General features: G+C 43.5%; 2 gene segments (V, D, J or C); both read right to left on the reverse strand.

Moving 5' to 3' along the window:
- The window catches only part of LOC122470393, a 644,196-nt gene extending 634,852 nt beyond the window's left edge, over nt 1-9,344 (reverse strand). The window contains 2 exon segments of the V gene segment in view: nt 8,835-9,123; nt 9,235-9,344. Of these exon segments, the coding sequence occupies nt 8,835-9,123; nt 9,235-9,280 (335 nt within the window).
- Nucleotides 1-19,277, reverse strand: part of LOC122470388 — a 901,179-nt gene that overhangs the window by 617,103 nt on the left and 264,799 nt on the right.

Here is a 19,277-nt window from a genome sequence, read left to right on the forward strand (position 1 = left end):
CTATGTTCCTTCTATCCCGACTTTCTCAAGGGTTTTTATTAAGAAAGGGTGCTGGTTTGTCAAAGGCCTTTTCTGCATCGATTGACAGGATCATATGGTTCTTCTCTTTTTTTTTATTAATGTGATGTATCACGTTGATTGATTTGCAAATGTTGAACCAGCCCTGCATCCCAGGAATGAATCCCACTTGATCATGGTGAAGAATTCTTTTTATATGCCATTGAATTCTATTTGCTAGTATCTTATTGAGAATTTTTGCATCCATATTCATCAGGGATATTGGCCTGTCTGTAGTTCTCTTTTTTTACTGGGTCTCTGTCTGGTTTGGGAATCAAAGTAATACTGGCTTCATAGAATGAGACTGGAAGTTTTCCTTCCCTTTCTATTTCTTGGAATAGTTTGAGAAGGATAGGTATTATCTCTGCTTTAAACGTCTGGTAGAACTCCCCTGGGAAGCCATCTAGTCCTGGACTCTTATTTGTTGGGAGATTTTTGATAACCGATTCAATTTCTTCGCTGGTTATGGATCTGTTCAAGCTTTCTATTTCCTCCTGATTGAGTTTTGGAAGAGTGTGGGTGTTTAGGAATTTGTCTATTTCTTCCAGGTTGTCCAATTTGTTGGCATATAATTTTTCATAGTATTCCCTGATAATTGTTTGTATCTCTGAGGGGTTGGTTCTAATCATTCCATTTTCATTCATGATTTTATCTATTTGGGTCATCTCCCTTTTCTTTTTGAGAAGCCTGGCTAGAGGTTTGTCAATTTTGTTTATTTTCTCAAAAAACCAACTTTTGGTTTCGTTGGTCTGCCCTAGAGTTTTTTTAGATTCTATATTGTTTATTTCTGCTCTGATCTTTATTATTTCTCTTCTTCTGCTGGGTTTAGGCTGCCTTTGCTGTTGTGCTTCTAGTTCCTTTAGGTGTGCTGTTAGATTTTGTATTTGGGATTTTTCTTGTTTCTTGAGATAGGCCTGGATTGCGATGTATTTTCCTCTCAGGAATGCCTTCGCTGCATCCCAAAGCGTCTGGATTGTTGTATTTTCATTTTCGTTTGTTTCCATGTATTTTTTAATTTCTTCTCTAATTGCCTGGTTGACCCACTCATTCTTTAGTAAGGTGTTCTTTAACCTCCATGCTTTTGGAGGTTTTCCAGACTTTCTCCTGTGGTTGATTTCAAGCTTCATGGCACTGTGGTCTGAAAGTATGCATGGTATAATTTCAATTCTTGTAAACTTATGAAGGGCTGTTTTGTGACCCAGTATATGATCTATCTTGGAGAATGTTCCATGTGCACTCGAGAAGAAAGTATGTTCTGTTGCTTTGGGATGCAGAGTTCTAAATATATCTGTCAAGTCCATCTGATCCAATGTATCTTTCAGGGCCCTGGTTTCTTTATTGACCATGTGTCTAGATGATCTATCCATTTCTGTAAGTGGAGTGTTAAAGTCCCCTGCAATGACCACATTCTTATCAATAAGGTTGCTTATGTTCATGAGTAATTGTTTTATATATTTGGGCGCTCCGGTATTCGGCGCATAGACATTTATAATTGTTAGCTCTTCCTGGTGGATAGACCCTGTAACTATTATATAATGTCCTTCTTTATGTCTTGTTACAGCCTTTAATTTAAAGTCAGTTTGTCTGATATAAGTATGGCTACTCCAGCTTTCTTTTGCCCTCCAGTCGCATGATAAATAGTTCTCCATCCCCTCACTCTCAATCTAAAGGTGTCCTCAGATCTAAAATGAGTCTCTTGTAGACAGCAAATAGATGGGTCTTGTTTTTTTATCCATTCTGATACCCTATTTGGTTGGCGCATTTAATCCATTTACATTCAGTGTTATTATAGAAAGATACGGGTTTAGAGTCATTGTGATGTCTGTATGTTTTATGCTTGTAGTGATGTCTCTGGTACTTTGTCTCACAGGATCCCCCTTAGGATCTCTTGTAGGGCTGGTTTAGTGGTGACAAATTCCTTCTGTTTCTGTTTGTTTGGGAAGACCTTTATCTCTCCTTCTATTCTAAATGACAGACTTGCTGGATAAAGGATTCTCGGCTGCATATTTTTGCTGTTTAGCACACTGAAAATCTCGTTCCAATCCTTTCTGGCCTGCCAAGTTTCAAAAGAGAGATCAGTCACGAGTCTTATAGGTCTCCCTTTATATGTGAGGGCACGTTTACCCCTTGCTGCTTTCAGAATTTTCTCTTTATCCTTGTATTTTGCCAGTTTCACTATGATATGTCGTGCAGAAGATCGATTCAAGTTACATCTGAAGGGAGTTCTCTGTGCCTCTTGGATTTCAATGCCTTTTTCCTTCCCCAGTTCAGGGAAGTTCTCAGCTATGATTTCTTCAAGTACCCCTTCAGCACCTTTCCCTCTCTCTTCCTCCTCTGGGATACCAATTATGCGTATATTATTTCTTTTTAGTGTATCACTTAGTTCTCTAATTTTCCCCTCATACTCCTGGATTTTTTTTATCTCTCTTTTTCTCAGCTTCCTCTTTTTCCATAACTTTATCTTCTAGTTCACCTATTCTCTCCTCTGCCTCTTCAATCCGAGCCGTGGTGGTTTCCATTTTGTTTTGCATTTCGTTTAAAGCGTTTTTCAGCTCCTCGTGACTGTTCCTTAGTCCCTTGATCTCTGTAGCAAGAGATTCTCTGCTGTCCTCTATACTGTTTTCAAGCCCAGCGATTAATTTGATGACTATTATTCTAAATTCACTTTCTGTTATATTATTTAAATCCTTTTTGATCAGCTCATTAGCTGTTGTTATTTCCTGGAGATTCTTCTGAGGGGAATTCTTCCGTTTGGTCATTTTGGATAGTCCCTGGCGTGGTGAGGACCTGCAGGGCACTTCCCCTGTGCTGTGGTGTATAAACGGAGTTGGTGGACGGGGCCGCAGTCAGACCTGATGTCTGCCTCCAGCCCACCACTGGGGCCACAATCAGACTGGTGTGTGCCTTCTCTTCCCCTCTCCTAGGGGTGGGATTCACTGTGGGGTGGCGTGGCCCGTCTGGGCTACTTGCACACTGCCAGGCTTGTGGTGCTGGGGATCTGGCGTATTAGCCGGGGTGGGTAGGCAAGGTGCACGGGGGCAGGAGGGGCAGGCTTAGCTCGCTTCTCCTTAGGTGATCCACTTCAGGAGGGGCCCTGTGGCAGCGGGAGGGAGTCAGATCCGCTGCCTGAGTTTTGACTCCGCAGAAGCACAGAGTTGGCTGTTTGCGCGGAGCGAGCAAGTTCCTTGGCAGGAACTGGTTCCCTTTGGGATTTTGGCTGGGGGATGGGCGGGGGAGAGGGCACTGGCAAGCGCCTTTGTTCCCCCACCAAACTGAGCTCTGTCGTCCGGGGGCTCAGCAGCTCTCCCTCCCTTTTTCCTCCAGCCTTCCCACTTTCCCAGCAGAGCTGTTAACTTATGACCTCCCAGACACTAAGTCGCGCTTGCTGTCGGAACACAGTCTTTCCGGCCCCTCCTCTTTTGCCAGCCAGACTCAGGGGCTCTGCTTGGCCGGCAGGCTGCCCCTCTGCCCCGGCTCCCTCCCGCCAGTCTGTGGAGCAAGCACCGCCTCCCCACCCTTCCTACCCTCTTCCGTGGGCCTCTCGTCTGCACTTGGCTCCGGAGACTCCGTTCTGCTAATCCTCTGGTGGTTTTCTGGGTTATTTAGGCAGGTGTAGGTGGAATCTAAGTGATCAGCAGGACACGCGGTGAGCCCAGCGTCTCCTGTGCCGCCATCTTGCGACCTCCGATGGGATTGCATTGAATTTATAGAGTGCTTTGGGTAGTGTGGACATTTTAGCATTATATTTATTGTGGAGATCCCTGGGTTTAGGAATTACCTGGAGGCTGTGTGTGAGGTCTACGTGTTTGTCTAAGATGACCTCCATCTCTGTGCTTAAAAATGTGGATGGATTATCATGATTCAAATGATAGAAGAGATACTAGTTTTGGCAATAAGGTAAAGAATGTGGATATGTGCATTTTTCCTTTTTTTCACTGATGTATTCTTTAAAAATCAAAAACCTTTCCTGAGCACCAGCGAAGTATCGGTAAGCTGCAGACACTCAGTGTTGTAAGGACAAACAAAACTGTCAAGGTCATGGGGCATGTTGGGTTTTCATGTGACTCACTATGACAGACAAGGAGGAGATGTTTCTTGTGAGGTATTCAATGGGAAGGATTAAATATTTACACGCTAGAGCACATGATTCTATGTTAAACAAGAGTCGATGACTAGAAGTGTGTATGTGTGTATATAACTGTATCTTATGTTTTATGTATATGTAGTTTGTGTTTCATACATTTATATATATACATATATATGTATATATATATACATATATATGTATATATATATACATATATGTGTGTGTGTGTGTGTATATATATATATATATATATATATATGATACAAATCCCAGGAGATATATCCTAGTTGTATTGTCATGAACAGTGCAGAGATGGATTAGATAAACCACTGGGGAAAATAATTGTGTGAATATTTACATATGAGTAGACCTTTGTGTGACACAGAGAAGGACTAGAGAAGGATCTGGTGTGAGTATTTATAATGCATTGCACACTGAGTAAAGAGGGCTTAGAGCACCAGGAACGTCTGGGTTATGGGATTGAGCTCTGCTGGGTAGTAAGGTCTGTCGAGAAAATACATGTTTGTGTATTTTCCTGCTGGCCTGCCTCACAGCCCAGTCCTCCCAGTGCCAGTGTGAACAGGCCACCGCTGACACCGGACCTGGTCACCCAGCTGCTCTGACAACACACAGCCACCCTAGAGGACACTCTGACCATTGCAGATGGATATTTCAGCTTTCAGTACTCAGGGAAGGAGCATGAGTAGATCCTCTTCCGGGTGCTTGGGATGGAGACATTAATTTTCTTCGGGTCACTAACAACGTCCAGGCTGGTCAACATAGGGCTTATTTTACAGTGTTTATGTTCCTGGACATATTAGTGTTCCCTGACATTGGGTTGCTTGCTGCAGGGGCCTGGCATCACTACCAGTCTCCGATCTAAATTTGTTTTAATGTGTATATTTTTAAGAGAGAGAGGACAGAGAGAAAGAAAAAAGAGAGACATAGAGAGAGAGAGAGAGCAGGGGGTTACAGAGAGATAGCGGGAGACACAGAATCAAGAGCAAGTTCCAGGCTCTGATTCCGTGGCACAGAGCCCAAGGCAGGGCTTTGGCTCACAAACCACGATATCATGACCTGAGCCAAAGTCTGAAGCTTAACCGACTGAGCCACCCAGGCACCCCTACCAGTCTCCAATCGAAACCAATTTCAAGGCCTCATATTTCACAGGTTCACTCCCGGTTCCTATGTGATAAAAAGTCCATGGGGGTTATCCTTGAACTTTGAACTCTTTTTGCTGTTGTTGCTGTATTATGAGAATCTCCTGTTATATCCTATCACCTCCATGGTATAGGCTCTGGGGCCTTTGAAGTCTCTGTTTGTCAAAACTACCGGCTCTCCGCAAACAAGTACCCACTGTACTCCCTTCCCAATCTGGATTTTGACCAGACCTTTACACTTATTCTGGAATGTAATTTTCTTCTCTGTATACTCATGACCCATTTGCCTCTCTATTAGTCCAGTTTTTTAAGTGTTCTCGAATGAACATTGATATAAACCATTATACAGTACAATGGACCTCTATCTTCTTAGAAATTCATTCTCTGCTCATCCATTAAGGGGCATTCAGGGAAGGGAATCCCACTCACATTCATCCCTATTATCTTTATTTGGTAAATGTTCCATGGGTTAACAGTGAAAAGACAACAAAATGTCTGCATTTTTTCTGGTAATACCAGGGTTCTCTCGACAAGGTAGGATGGGTTCCTAGGCTCTTTTCTCTAAAATAGTGAGATTCGTTTCAGCATCATTGCAGACCGAGTCAGAGGAAAAACAAAGAGAGAAAACCTAGAACACATGCAGTTACACTTTACTGGTCTCACCCTGGTAATTACATCTGCAACAGTCTAATTTCCAAATAGGGTCTCATCCTGAAATATGGGAGTTTTTAGAACTTTTAATCACATGAATTGTTGGAGACACAGTTCAACGCGTAACAATTAATCTCCACAGTTTATTCAGATTTTCTTAGTTTTTACCTAGTGTCCTTTTTCTGTTGTATGACCAGTTTATGATTCTTTGCGACACTGAGTTGTGAATTGTCCTTAAGCTTCTCTTACTGTGACACTTCTCCAGACTGTCTCTCTTTGGTGCCTTTGTGCATAGTTACTGAGTGGGGGTTATGCCTGACATCATTCAAGCCAAGAGTTTACACCTGTTCCATGAAATCTCTGCACAGGAATGTGTCTCATGTGGTTCCATATATTTATACCATCAGTTAACAATACGGACGGCAGACATATGTGTAGACACTGAGTTACAACCCAATCCTTTTATGTTCCTATGGTTGAAATCTTTCTAGTTTTGCCTCATGGGGACCCTATAGGTTGGCTCGTGAGCTCCTACACAAACCCTGTCCTTGTGTGTGTGCGCACACGGGTATGTGTGGTGGTTGTGCGCTGATTTGTTTGCGTTTGTTTGGAAGACAATGACAGGCAATGACAGAGTGTCATTTAAGGGCCATTAGTATCATATAGAATAATCTGTGGCTCAGAGTGTTTTCTTCTGTTCACATGAATAATTCTTTTTCAGCGTTTAGCACCCCCACGACCTACAGATGTTTGCAGAGTTTTGCTTCTTCCAATGTTGGATATAATTATCAAATTATTTATAAAAGTGGCACCTCCTGGGTGACCTCTTAGTTGGTTCCTGGTTTGGGTGATTATTTTAAACCTAGAATAAATATCCATGTGCCAAGTTTAGGTTGCTTTCAGGCTTTCGTGAGTAGGAATAAGTTGTTATAAACATTGAAGTGCAGGGTTTTTCCTATGGAAAAAAGTTATGAAACATCCTCATAATTTTATAATTTTAAATTGGCATTTTTCACAAATAATAGATAATAGGAAGAAACTAGGCACTGCCATGGGAATAATAGTACCAGATGCAAATAAGGCTGACTTATTCTTTAGGCACCACATGATTAGAGTTCAGAGGAAAAATGAAAATGCTTCTTTTGTTTCATTTTTATTTTATTTTATTTTTTTTTATGAAATTTATTGACAAATTGGTTTCCATACAACACCCAGTGCTCATCCCAAAAGGTGCCCTCCTCAATACCCATCACCCACCCTCTCCTCCCTCCCACCCCCCATCAGCCCTCAGTTTGTTCTCAGTTTTTAAGTCTCTTATGCTTTGGCTCTCTCCCATTCTAACCTCTTTTTTTTTTTCCTTCCCCTCCCCCATGGGTTCCTGTTAAGTTTCTCAGGATCCACATAGGAGTGAAACCATATGGTATCTGTCTTTCTCTGTATGGCTTATTTCACTTAGCATCACACTCTCCAGTTCCATCCACGTTGCTACAAAATGCCATATTTCATTTTTTCTCATTGCCACGTACTATTCCATTGTGTATATAAACCACAATTTCTTTATCCATTCATCAGTTGATGGACATGTAGGCTCTTTCCATAATTTGGCTATTGTTGAGAGTGCTGCTATGAACATTGGGGTACAAGTGGCCCTATGCATCAGTGCTCCTGTATCCCTTAGATAAATTCCTAGCAGTGCTATTGCTGGGTCATAGGGTAGGTCTATTTTTAATTTTCTGAGGAACCTCCACACTGCTTTCCAGAGCGGCTGCACCAATTTGCATTCCCACCAACAGTGCAAGAGGGTTCCCATATCTCCACATCCTCTCCAGCATCTCTAGTCTCCTGATTTGTTCATTTTGGCCACTCTGACTGGCGTGAGGTGATACCTGAGTGTGGTTTTGATTTGTATTTCCCTGATAAGGAGTGACGCTGAACATCTTTTCATGTGCCTGTTGGCCATCCGGATGTCTTCTTTAGAGAAGTGTCTTTTCATGTTTTGTGCCCATTTCTTCACTGGGTTATTTGTTTTTCGGGTGTGGAGTTTGGTGAGCTCTTTATAGATTTTGGATACTAGCCCTTTGTCCGATATGTCATTTGCGAATATCTTTTCCCATTCCGTTGGTTGCCTTTTCGTTTTGTTGGTTGTTTCCTTTGCTGTGCATAAGCTTTTTATCTTCATAAGGCCCCAGTAATTCATTTTTGCTTTTAATTCCCTTGCCTTTGGGGATGTGTCGAGTAAGAGATTGCTACGGCTGAGGTCAGAGAGGTCTTTTCCTGCTTTCTCCTCTAAGGTTTTGATGGTTTCCTGTCTCACATTTAGGTCCTTTATCCATTTTGAGTTTATTTTTGTGAATGGTGTGAGAAAGTGGTCTAGTTTCAACCTTCTGCATGTTGCTGTCCAGTTCTCCCAGCACCATTTGTTAAAGAGGTTGTCTTTTTTCCATTGGATGTTCTTTCCTGCTTTGTCAAAGATGAGTTGGCCATACGTTTGTGGGCCTAGTTCTGGGGTTTCTATTCTATTCCATTGGTCTATGTGTCTGTTTTTGTGCCATGCTTCTTTTGTTTTAACATCAGAAGGAAAAATTGATATGATCTGGCCTAGAAGTAAAATACCTCAGCTGATAAAACAAGAGATTTCTCTTTCATGAAGACTCTTTGTGTCGGAAGGGTTTTCTGAGAGTGACTTTGAGGACAGAAAGGACAGGAGGAACCTCACTCATGGCAGGTGCCCTTACATGGACCTGCATCCAAGTCATCAGCCACGGAATGAGCAGAATCACAGGCTGGGCTGAGGCGGCAACTGCTGATGTGTTTCCCTCTTTACAGATGAGTAACTAGGTTTTTGTCTCACTTCCCCACAGGCCTGGACCACTGTGTAAGCACTGCCACTGCTGTCCCACGATGAGCAGTAATAATCAGCCTCGTCCTCGGCCTGGAGCCCAGTGATGGTCAGGGTGCCTGTGCTGCCAGACTTGGAGCCAGAGAATCGATCAGGGACCCCTGAGGGTCGGTTGCTATTACCATAGATGATGGTTTTGGGGGCCATTCCTGGGATTTGTTGGTACCAGCCCACAGAACTACCAACTCCAGTGCAGGAGATAGTGACCCTCTGGCCCAGGGCCCCAGACACTGAGGATGGTTGATTCGGCCCCGACTGAGCCCAAATCCCTGGAAAGAGAAACAACAGAGAGGATATTCCTGGGGTCTAGAGACAAGAGGAGGAATCAGGCCCACACTTGTGCTTCCAGGACCCCTTCCCGTGTCCCCACATCAGGTCACCTATGCAGTGAGCGAGGAGGGTGACGAGGAGAGGGGACCAGGCCATGGCGGAGGTCAGCACCGATCCTGCCTTCTGTTGCCTCACAGCTGAGCAAAGCCTCCCTTCACCTCTCCCTTCACCTCTTCAACTGTTGAGAGGGGGAGGGCCCATCCATGCAAATGCAACCCCCGTGTTTTTTGACTCCTCACTGACTTCTTTAGGTGCCTCTGTGTGAGGATGTCAGGCGGATGGGCAGGGTGGGGGCAATTTCAAGGCAGGGGTTGGGGAGGTCACAGATGTGAGCCCTGAGGAGAGGGCACAGGCAGTGGAGGGGGCAGTTCTCATCTATGATCTACCGTGACCCCTCAGAAACAGGCCTTGAGTGCCCCTTAGCGTCCAGACACAGACATGCCATTGTATGACGTGAGCAGAGCCCATCAGAGACCACTTCTGCCTCCCCCGTGTTCTACCCACTCTCCTCTACCTAGGCGTTAGACCAGGTCTCCCAACGTGGCCCCCCATCACCCCAGGGCAGACTCTTTGTTCTACTCAGACTCCGGGGGGTGAGCCTGTCCATGGCTCCATTGACTGTTCATGGATCAAGACTGAAGAGTTGTGTCTACACACATTCCTCTAACAGTAAATGTGTACCAATAGGGAAAGGAGTTAACTGGATATGACAGCGGAGCCAGGGCTCCAGGCACCCATGCCAATGCTGGAAGCAGCAGAGAGCAGAGGGCAGCTCCCATGGGGGCCTTTGGCTGATGGGACATGACCCTGGTGAGATCGTTCTTAGATGTGCTTCTTACCCAGATGGTGTGTGTTGATTCGCACTCTATCCAGGCATCTATGTCAATGTGCTCATTGTCAGACGTCTGAGTGATTCCAGTTTTCTCTCCCAAAGTGCATCAGGAAATATCAGTGAGATCCTAAGGATCCCATTTGGGGCATCTGCTCTAGGATTCCTGTATATTCTTTCTGAAATCCTTCCCAAATCCATGATGGTAGCTCTGTTCCGGAGACCTTGCAAAGGACTGTTTTCAGCCTATGCCTTCCCTGGGTGTAAGAGGAACTTGAATGATTTTCTGGTCTTGTTATTCTATTATTATTATTCTTGTTATTCTATTTTTCACACCAAAAGCCATGTTACAATGTACACACTGCCCAAAGCAATCTATAGACTCCATGAAATTCCCATGAAAATTCCAGAGACATTTTTCACTGAAATGGAAAAATCTCCTGACTTTTATAAACAACCAGAAAGATCCCAAACTGCCAAACAATATTGAGAGAGAAGGACAAAGCTGGAGGCACCAGACTTCCTGCTTTTGAGTTATATTACAAAACTACAGTAATGAAACCAGTAGGGCATTGGCCTAGAAAGAAACACATGGATTGATGCGATTCTGCCTGCAAACGTTTTTGTTCTGTGCGATGGCCCAGACGTCTGTGCCTGGCCTCAGGCCTGGGGAAGGGTGCCATGGGGTTGGAGGGAGAAAGGTGATGTACGGGAGTGAGTCAGAGCTGAGCACTCCCGGGGCCCCTGAGGCCCAGGTGAGGGACAGTCACACTGCAATGTGGACCCTGTTTGCCTTAGTATATGAGAGCCATTCGATTATTTTCCTGCTGGCCTGGCTCACAGCCCAGTCCTCTCAGTGCCAGTGTGAACAGGCCACCACTGACCCCGGTCTTGGTCACCCAGCTGCTCTGACAACACACAACATCCCCAGAGGACACTCTGACCTTTGCAGATGGATATTTGAGCTTTCAGTGCTCAGGGAAGGAGCATGAGTGGATCCTCTTCCGGGTGCTTGGGATGGAGACATTAATTTTCTTCGGGTCACTAACAATGTCCAGGCTGGTCAACATAGGGCTTATTTTACAATGTTTATGCTCCTGGACATATTAGTGTTCCCTTTCATTGGGTTTGCTTGCTGCGGGGGCTTGGCATCACTACCAGTCTCCGATCTAAATTTGTTTTTTTTTTTAATTTTTTTTCAACGTTTATTTATTTTTGGGACAGAGAGACAGAGCATGAACAGGGGAGGGGCAGAGAGAGAGGGAGACACAGAATCAGAAACAGGCTCCAGGCTCTGAGCCATCAGCCCAGAGCCTGACGCGGGGCTCGAACTCACGGACCGCGAGATTGTGACCTGGCTGAAGTCGGACGTTTAACCGACTGCGCCACCCAGGCGCCCCCTAAATTTGTTTTAATGTTTATTTTTTTTAAGGGAGAGAGGACAGAGAGAAAGAAAAAAAGAGAGACATAGAGAGAGAGAGAGAGCAGGGAGGTACAGAGAGAGAGCAGGGGACGCAGAATCAAAAGCAGGCTCCAGGCTCTGATTCCATGGCCCAGAGCCCAAGGCAGGGCTTCGGCTTGTGAACCATGAGATCGTGACCTGAGCCAAAGTCTGAAGCTTAACCGACTGAGCCATCCAGGCACCCCTACCAGTCTCCAATCAAAACCAATTTCAAGGCCTCATATTTCACAGGTTCACTCCCGGTTCCTATGTGATAAAAAGTCCATGGGGGTTATCCTTGAACTTTGAAAACTTTTTGCTGTTGTTGATGTATTATGAGAGTCTCCTGTTATCCCACCACCTCCATGGTACAGGCTCTGGGGCATTTGAAGTCTCTGTCAAAAGACTACCTATTCTCCGCACAGAAGTATCCACTGTACTTCATTCCCACTCTGGGTTTTGACCATGCCTTATACTTAGTCTGGAATTTAATTTTCTTCTCTGGTGTACTTATCACCCATTTGCCTCTCTATTAGTCGAGTTTTGTAATTGTTCTCGGATGAACATGATATAAACCCATATACCGTGCAAGGGACCTCTATTTTCTTAAAAATTCTTTCTCTGCTTATCCATTAAGGGGCATTGAGGAAAGGGAATCCCACTCACATTCAACACTATTATCTGTATATGGTAAATGTTCCATGGGTTAACAGTGAAAAGACAACAAAATGTCTGCATTTTTTCTGGTAATACCAAGGTTCTCTGGTCAAGGTAGAATGGGTTCATAGGCTTTTTTCTCTAAAATAGTGAGATTCCTTTCAGCATCATTGCAGGCCGAGTCAGAGGGAAAACAAAGACAGAGAAAGCTTAGAACACATGCAGTTACACTTTACTGGTCTCACCCTGGTAATTACATCTGCAACAGTCTCATTTCCAAATAAGGTCTCATCCTGAAATATGGGAGTTTTTAGAACTCTTAATCACATGAATTGTTGGAGACACAGTTCAACGCATAACAATTAATATCCACAGTTTTTTCAGATTTTCTTAGTTTTTACTAATGTCCTTTTTCTGTTGTATTATCCAGTTTAAGATTCTTTGCAACATTGAGTTGTGAATTGTCCTTAAGCTTCTCTTACTGTGACACTTCTCCAGACTGTCCCTCTTGTTGGTGCCTTTGTGCATACTTACTGAGTGGGGGTTATGCCTGACGTCATTCAAGCCAAGGGTTTACACCTGTTCCGTGAAATCTCTGCACGGGAATGTGTCTCATGTGATTCCATATACTTATACCATCAGTTAACAATATGGACGGCAGACATATGTGTAGACACTGAGTTACAACCCAATCCTTTTATGTTCCTATGGTTGAAATCTTTCTAGTTTTGCCTCATGGGGACCCTATAGGTTGGCTCGTGAGCTCCTACACAAACCCTGTCCTTGTGTGTGTGCTCACACGGGTATGTGTGGTGGTTGTGCGCTGATTTGCTTGCGTTTGTTTGGGAGACAATGACAGACAATGACAGAGTGTCATTTAAGGGCCATTAGTATCATATAGAATAATCTGTGGCTCAGAGTGTTTTCCTCTGTTCACATGATTAATTCTTTTTCAGCGTTTAGCAACCCCGTGACCTACAGATGTTTGCAGAGTTTTGCTTCTTCCAATGCTGGATGTAATTATCAAATTATCTATAAAAGTGGCACCTCCTTGGTGACCTCTTAGTTGGTTCCTGGTTTGGGTGATTAGTTTAAACCTAGAATAAATAACCATGTGCCACGTTTAGGTTGCCTTCAGGCTTTAGTGATTAGGAATAAGTTGTTATAAACATTGAAATGCAGGGTTTTTCCTATGGACGAAATTTATGAAACTTATCTTCATAATTTTATAATTTGAAATTGGCCTTTTTTCACAAATCATAGACAAGAAGAAGAGACTGGCCACTGTCATGGAAATAATAGTACCAGATGCAAATAAGGCTGACTTATTCTCCAGGCACCACATGGTTAGAGTTCAGAGGAAAAATGAAAATGCTTCATTTATTTTAATATCAGAAGGAAAAATTGATATGATCTGGCCTAGAAGTAAAATACCTCAGCTGATAAAACAAGAGATTTCACTTTCATGAAGACTCTTTGTGTCGGAAGGGTTTTCTGAGAGTGACTTTGAGGACAGAAATGACAGGAGGAACCTCACTCACGGGAGGTGCCCTTGCATGGACCTGTGCCCAAGTCATCAGCCACGGAATGAGCAGAATCACAGGCTGAGCTGAAGAGGGAACTGCTGATGTGCTTCCCTCTTTACAGATGAGTAACTAGTTTTTTGTCTCACTTCCCCACAGGCCTGGACCACTGTGTAAGCACTGCCACTGCTGTACCACGATGAGCAGTAATAATCAGCCTCATCTTCGGCCTGGAGCCCAGTGATGGTCAGGGTGCCTGTGCTGCCAGACTTGGAGCCGGAGAATCGATCAGGGACCCCTGAAGGTCGGTTGTTATTATTATAGATGATGGTTTTGGGGGCCATTCCTGGGATTTGTTGGTACCAGTACACGTAACTACCAACTCCAGTGCAGGAGATAGTGACCCTCTGGCCCAGGGCCCCAGACACTGAGGATGGTTGATTCGGCCCCGACTGAGCCCAAATCCCTGGAAAGAGAAACAACAGAGAGGATATTCCTGGGGTCTAGAGACAAGAGGAGGAATCAGGCCCACACTTGTGCTTCCAGGACCCCTTCCCGTGTCCCCACATCAAGTCACCTGTGCAGTGAGCGAGGAGGGTGAGGAGGAGAGGGGACCAGGCCATGGCGGAGGTCAGCACCGATCCTGCCTTCTGTTGCCTCACAGCTGAGCAGAGCCTCCCTTCACTTCTCCCTTCACCTCTTGATGTGTTGAGAGGGGGAGGGCCCAACCATGCAAATGCGACCCCCATGTTTTTTGACTCCTCACTGACTTCTTTAGGTGCCTCTGTCTGAGGATGTCAGGGGGATGGACAGGGTGGGGGCAATTTCAGGGCAGGGGGTGGTGAGGTCACAGATGTGAGCCCTGAGCAGAAGGCACAGGCAGTGGAGGGGGCAGTTCTCATCTCTGATCTACCGTGACCCCTCAGAAACAGGCCTTGAGTGCCCCTTAGCGTCCAGACACAGACATGCTATTGTATGACGTGAGCAGAGCCTATCAGAGACCACTTCTGCCTCCCACTGCTCTAGCCACTCTCCCCTACCTAAGCTTTAGACAAGGTCTCCTAATGTTGCCCCCCATCACCTCAGGGCAGACTCTCTGTTCTACTCAAAATCCTGGGGGTGAGCCTGTCCATGGCTCCCTTGACTGTTTACGGGTCAGGCCTGAGGAGGTGTCTACACACATTCCTCTAATAGTAAATGTGTACCATTAGGGGAAGGAGTTAACTGGATATGACAGCGGACGCAGGGCTCCAGGCACCCATGCCAATGCTGGAAGCAGCAGAGAGCAGAGGGCAGCTCCCATGGGGAATTTTGGCAGATGGGAACTGACCCTCATGAGATCGTTCTTTACATGTGCTCCTTACTCAGATGGAGTGTGTTGATTCACACTCTATCCCGGCCTCTATGTCAATGTGCTCATTGCCAGACGTCTGAGTGATTCCAGTTTTCTCTCCCAAAGTGCATCAGGAAATATCAGTGAGATCCTAAGGATCCCATTTGGGGCATCTTCTCTAGGATTCATGTATATTCTTTCTGAAATCCTTCCCAAATCCATGGTAGCTCTGTTCCGGAGACCTTGAAAAGGACCGTTTTCAGCCTATGTCTTCCCTGGTGGTCAAGAGGAACTTGAATGACTTTCTGGTCTTTTGATTCTATGGCATGAATCTATGTGTCTCCTGAGAACAATACCACATTGGTTTTCATGACTACAGCTTTGTAATATAATTTGAAAGTGCGAAGTATGGTGTCTCGAAGTTTGTTCCTTCTCAAGATTGCTTTGGCAATTTGGGGTCTTTACTGGTTCTATACAAAATTCAGGTGTTGTTTTTTTTTATCTCTGTGCAAAACTTCATTGGAATTTTTATGGGGATTGCATTGAATTTATTTATTTTTTTTTCAATATATGAAATTTATTGTCAAATTGGTTTCCATACAACACCCAGTGCTCGTCCCAAAAGGTGCCCTCCTCAATACCCATCACCCACCCTCCCCTCCCTCCCACCCCCCATCAACCCTCAGTTTGTTCTCAGTTTTTAACAGTCTCTTATGCTTTGGCTCTCTCCCACTCTAACCTCTTTTTTTTTTTTCCTTCCCCTCCCCCATGGGTTTCTGTTAAGTTTCTCAAGATCCACAATAGAGTGAAACCATATGGTATCTGTCTTTCTCTGTATGGCTTATTTCACTTAGCATCACACTCTCCAGTTCCATCCATGTTGCTACAAAAGGCCATATTTCATTCTTTCTCATTGCCACGTAGTATTCCATTGTGTATATAAACCACAATTTCTTTATCCATTCATCAGTTGATGGACATTTAGGCTCTTTCCACAATTTGGCTATTGCTGAGAGTGCTGCTATAAACATTGGGGTACAAGTGGCCCTATGCATCAGTGCTCCTGTATCCCTTGGATAAATTCCTAGCAGTGCTATTGCTGGGTCATAGGGTAGGTCTATTTTTAATTTTCTGAGGAACCTCCACACTGCTTTCCAGAGCGGCTGCACCAATTTGCATTCCCACCAACAGTGCAAGAGGGTTCCCGTTTCTCCACATCCTCTCCAGCATCTATAGTCTCCTGATTTGTTCATTTTGGCCACTCTGACTGGCGTGAGGTGATATCTGAGTGTGGTTTTGATTTGTATTTCCCTGATAAGGAGCGACGTTGAACATCTTTTCATGTGCCTGTTGGCCATCCGGATGTCTTCTTTAGAGAAGTGTCTATTCATGTTTTCTGCCCATTTCTTCACTGGGTTATTTGTTTTTTGGGTGTGGAGTTTGGTGAGCTCTTTATAGATTTTGGATACTAGCCCTTTGTCCGATATGTCATTTGCAAATATCTTTTCCCATTCCGTTGGTTGCCTTTTCGTTTTGTTGGTTGTTTCCTTTGCTGTGCAGAAGCTTTTTATCTTCATAAGGTCCCAGTAATTCATTTTTGCTTTTAATTCCCTTGCCTTTGGGGATGTGTCGAGTAAGAGATTGCTACGGCTGAGGTCAGAGAGGTCTTTTCCTGCTTTCTCCTCTAGGGTTTTGATGGTTTCCTGTCTCACATTCAGGTCCTTTATCCATTTTGAATTTATTTTTGTGAATGGTGTGAGAAAGTGGTCTAGTTTCAACCTTCTGCATGTTACTGTCCAGTTCTCCCAGCACCATTTGTTAAAGAGACTGTCTTTTTTCCATTGGATGTTCTTTCCTGCTTTGTCAAAGATGAGTTGGCCATACGTTTGTGGGTCTAGTTCTGGGGTTTCTATTCTATTCCATTGGTCTATGTGTCTGTTTTTGTGCCAATACCATGCTGTCTTGATGATGACAGCTTTGTAGTAGAGGCTAAAGTCTGGGATTGTGATGCCTCCTGCTTTGGTCTTCTTCTTCAAAATTACTTTGGCTATTTGGGGCCTTTTGTGGTTCCATATGAATTTTAGGATTGCTTGTTCTAGTTTCGAGAAGAATGCTGGTGCAATTTTGATTGGGATTGCATTGAATGTGTAGATAGCTTTGGGTAGTATTGACATTTTGACAATATTTATTCTTCCAATCCATGAGCAGGGAATGTCTTTCCATTTCTTTATATCTTCTTCAACTACCTTCATAATCTTTCTATAGTTTTCAGCATACAGATCTTTCACATCTTTGGTTAGATTTATTCCCAGGTATTTTATGCTTCTTGGTGCAATTGTGAATGGGATCAGTTCCTTTATTTGTCTTTCTGTTGCTTCATTGTTAGTGTATAAGAATGCAACTGATTTCTGTACATTGATTTTGTATCCTGCAACTTTGCTGAATTCCTGTATCAGTTCTAGCAGACTTTTGGTGGAGTCTATCGGATTTTCCATGTATAATATCATGTCATCTGCAAAAAGCGAAAGCTTGACTTCATCTTTGCCAATTTTGATGCCTTTGATTTCCTTTTGTTGTCTGATTGCTGATGCTAGAACTTCCAGCACTATGTTAAACAACAGCGGTGAGAGTGGGCATTCCTGTCGTGTTCCTGATCTCAGGGAAAAAGCTCTCAGTTTTTCCCCATTGAGGATGATGTTAGCTGTGGGCTTTTCATAAATGGCTTTTATGATGTGTAAGTATGTTCCTTCTATCCCGACTTTCTCAAGGGTTTTTATTAAGAAAGGGTGCTGGATTTTGTCAAAGGCCTTTTCTGCATCGATTGACAGGATCATATGGTTCTTCTCTTTTTTTTTATTAATGTGATGTATCACGTTGATTGATTTGCGAATGTTGAACCAGCCCTGCATCCCAGGAATGAATCCCACTTGATCATGGTGAATAATTCTTTTTATATGCCATTGAATTCTATTTGCTAGTATCTTATTGAGAATTTTTGCATCCATATTCATCAGGGATATTGGCCTGTAGTTCTCTTTTTTTACTGGGTCTCTGTCTGGTTTAGGAATCAAAGTAATACTGGCTTCATAGAATGAGTCTGGAAGTTTTCCTTCCCTTTCTATTTCTTGGAATAGCTTGAGAAGGATAGGTATTATCTCTGCTTTAAACGTCTGGTAGAACTCCCCTGGGAAGCCATCTGGTCCTGGACTCTTATTTGTTGGGAGATTTTTGATAACCGATTCAATTTCTTCGCTGGTTTTGGGTCTGTTCAAGCTTTCTATTTCCTCCTGATTGAGTTTTGGAAGAGTGTGGGTGTTTAGGAATTTGTCCATTTCTTCCAGGTTGTCCAATTTGTTGGCATATAATTTTTCATAGTATTCCCTGATAATTGTTGGTATCTCTGAGGGATTGGTTGTAATAATTCCATTTAGATTCATGATTTTATCTATTTGGGTCATCTCCCTTTTCTTTTTGTGAAGCGTGGCTAGAGGTTTGTCAATTTTGTTTATTTTTTCAAAAAACCAACTTTTGGTTTCATTGATCTGCTCTACAGTTTTTTTAGATTCTATATTGTTTATTTCTGCTCTGATCTTTATTATTTCTCTTCTTCTGCTGGGTTTAGGCTGCCTTTGCTGTTCTGCTTCTAGTTCCTTTAGGTGTGCTGTTAGATTTTGTATTTGGGATTTTTCTTGTTTCTTGAGATAGGCCTGGATTGCGATGTATTTTCCTCTCAGGACTGCCTTCGCTGCATCCCAAAGCGTCTGGATTGTTGTGTTTCCATGTATTTTATAATTTCTTCTCTAATTGCCTGGTTGACCCACTCATTCTTTAGTAAGGTGTTCTTTAACCTCCATGCTTTTGGAGGTTTTCCAGACTTTCTCCTGTGGTTGATTTCAAGCTTCATGGCATTGTGGTCTGAAAGTATGCATGGTATAATTTCAATTCTTGTAAACTTATGAAGGGCTGTTTTGTGACCCAGTATATGATCTATCTTGGAGAATGTTCCATGTGCACCCGAGAAGAAAGTATATTCTGTTGCTTTGGGATGCAGAGTTCTAAATATATCTGTCAAGTCCATCTGATCCAATGTATCTTTCAGGGCCCTGGTTTCTTTATTGACCATGTGTCTAGATGATCTATCCATTTCTGTAAGTGGAGTGTTAAAGTCCCCTGCAATGACCACATTCTTATCAATAAGGTTGCTTATGTTTATGAGTAATTGTTTTATATATTTGGGGGCTCCGGTATTCGGCGCATAGACATTTATAATTGTTAGCTCTTCCTAGTGGTTAGACCCTGTAACTATTATA

The sequence above is a fragment of the Prionailurus bengalensis genome, chromosome D3, assembly GCF_016509475.1.
Source record: "Prionailurus bengalensis isolate Pbe53 chromosome D3, Fcat_Pben_1.1_paternal_pri, whole genome shotgun sequence".
NCBI classification, from domain to species: Eukaryota; Metazoa; Chordata; class Mammalia; order Carnivora; family Felidae; genus Prionailurus; species Prionailurus bengalensis.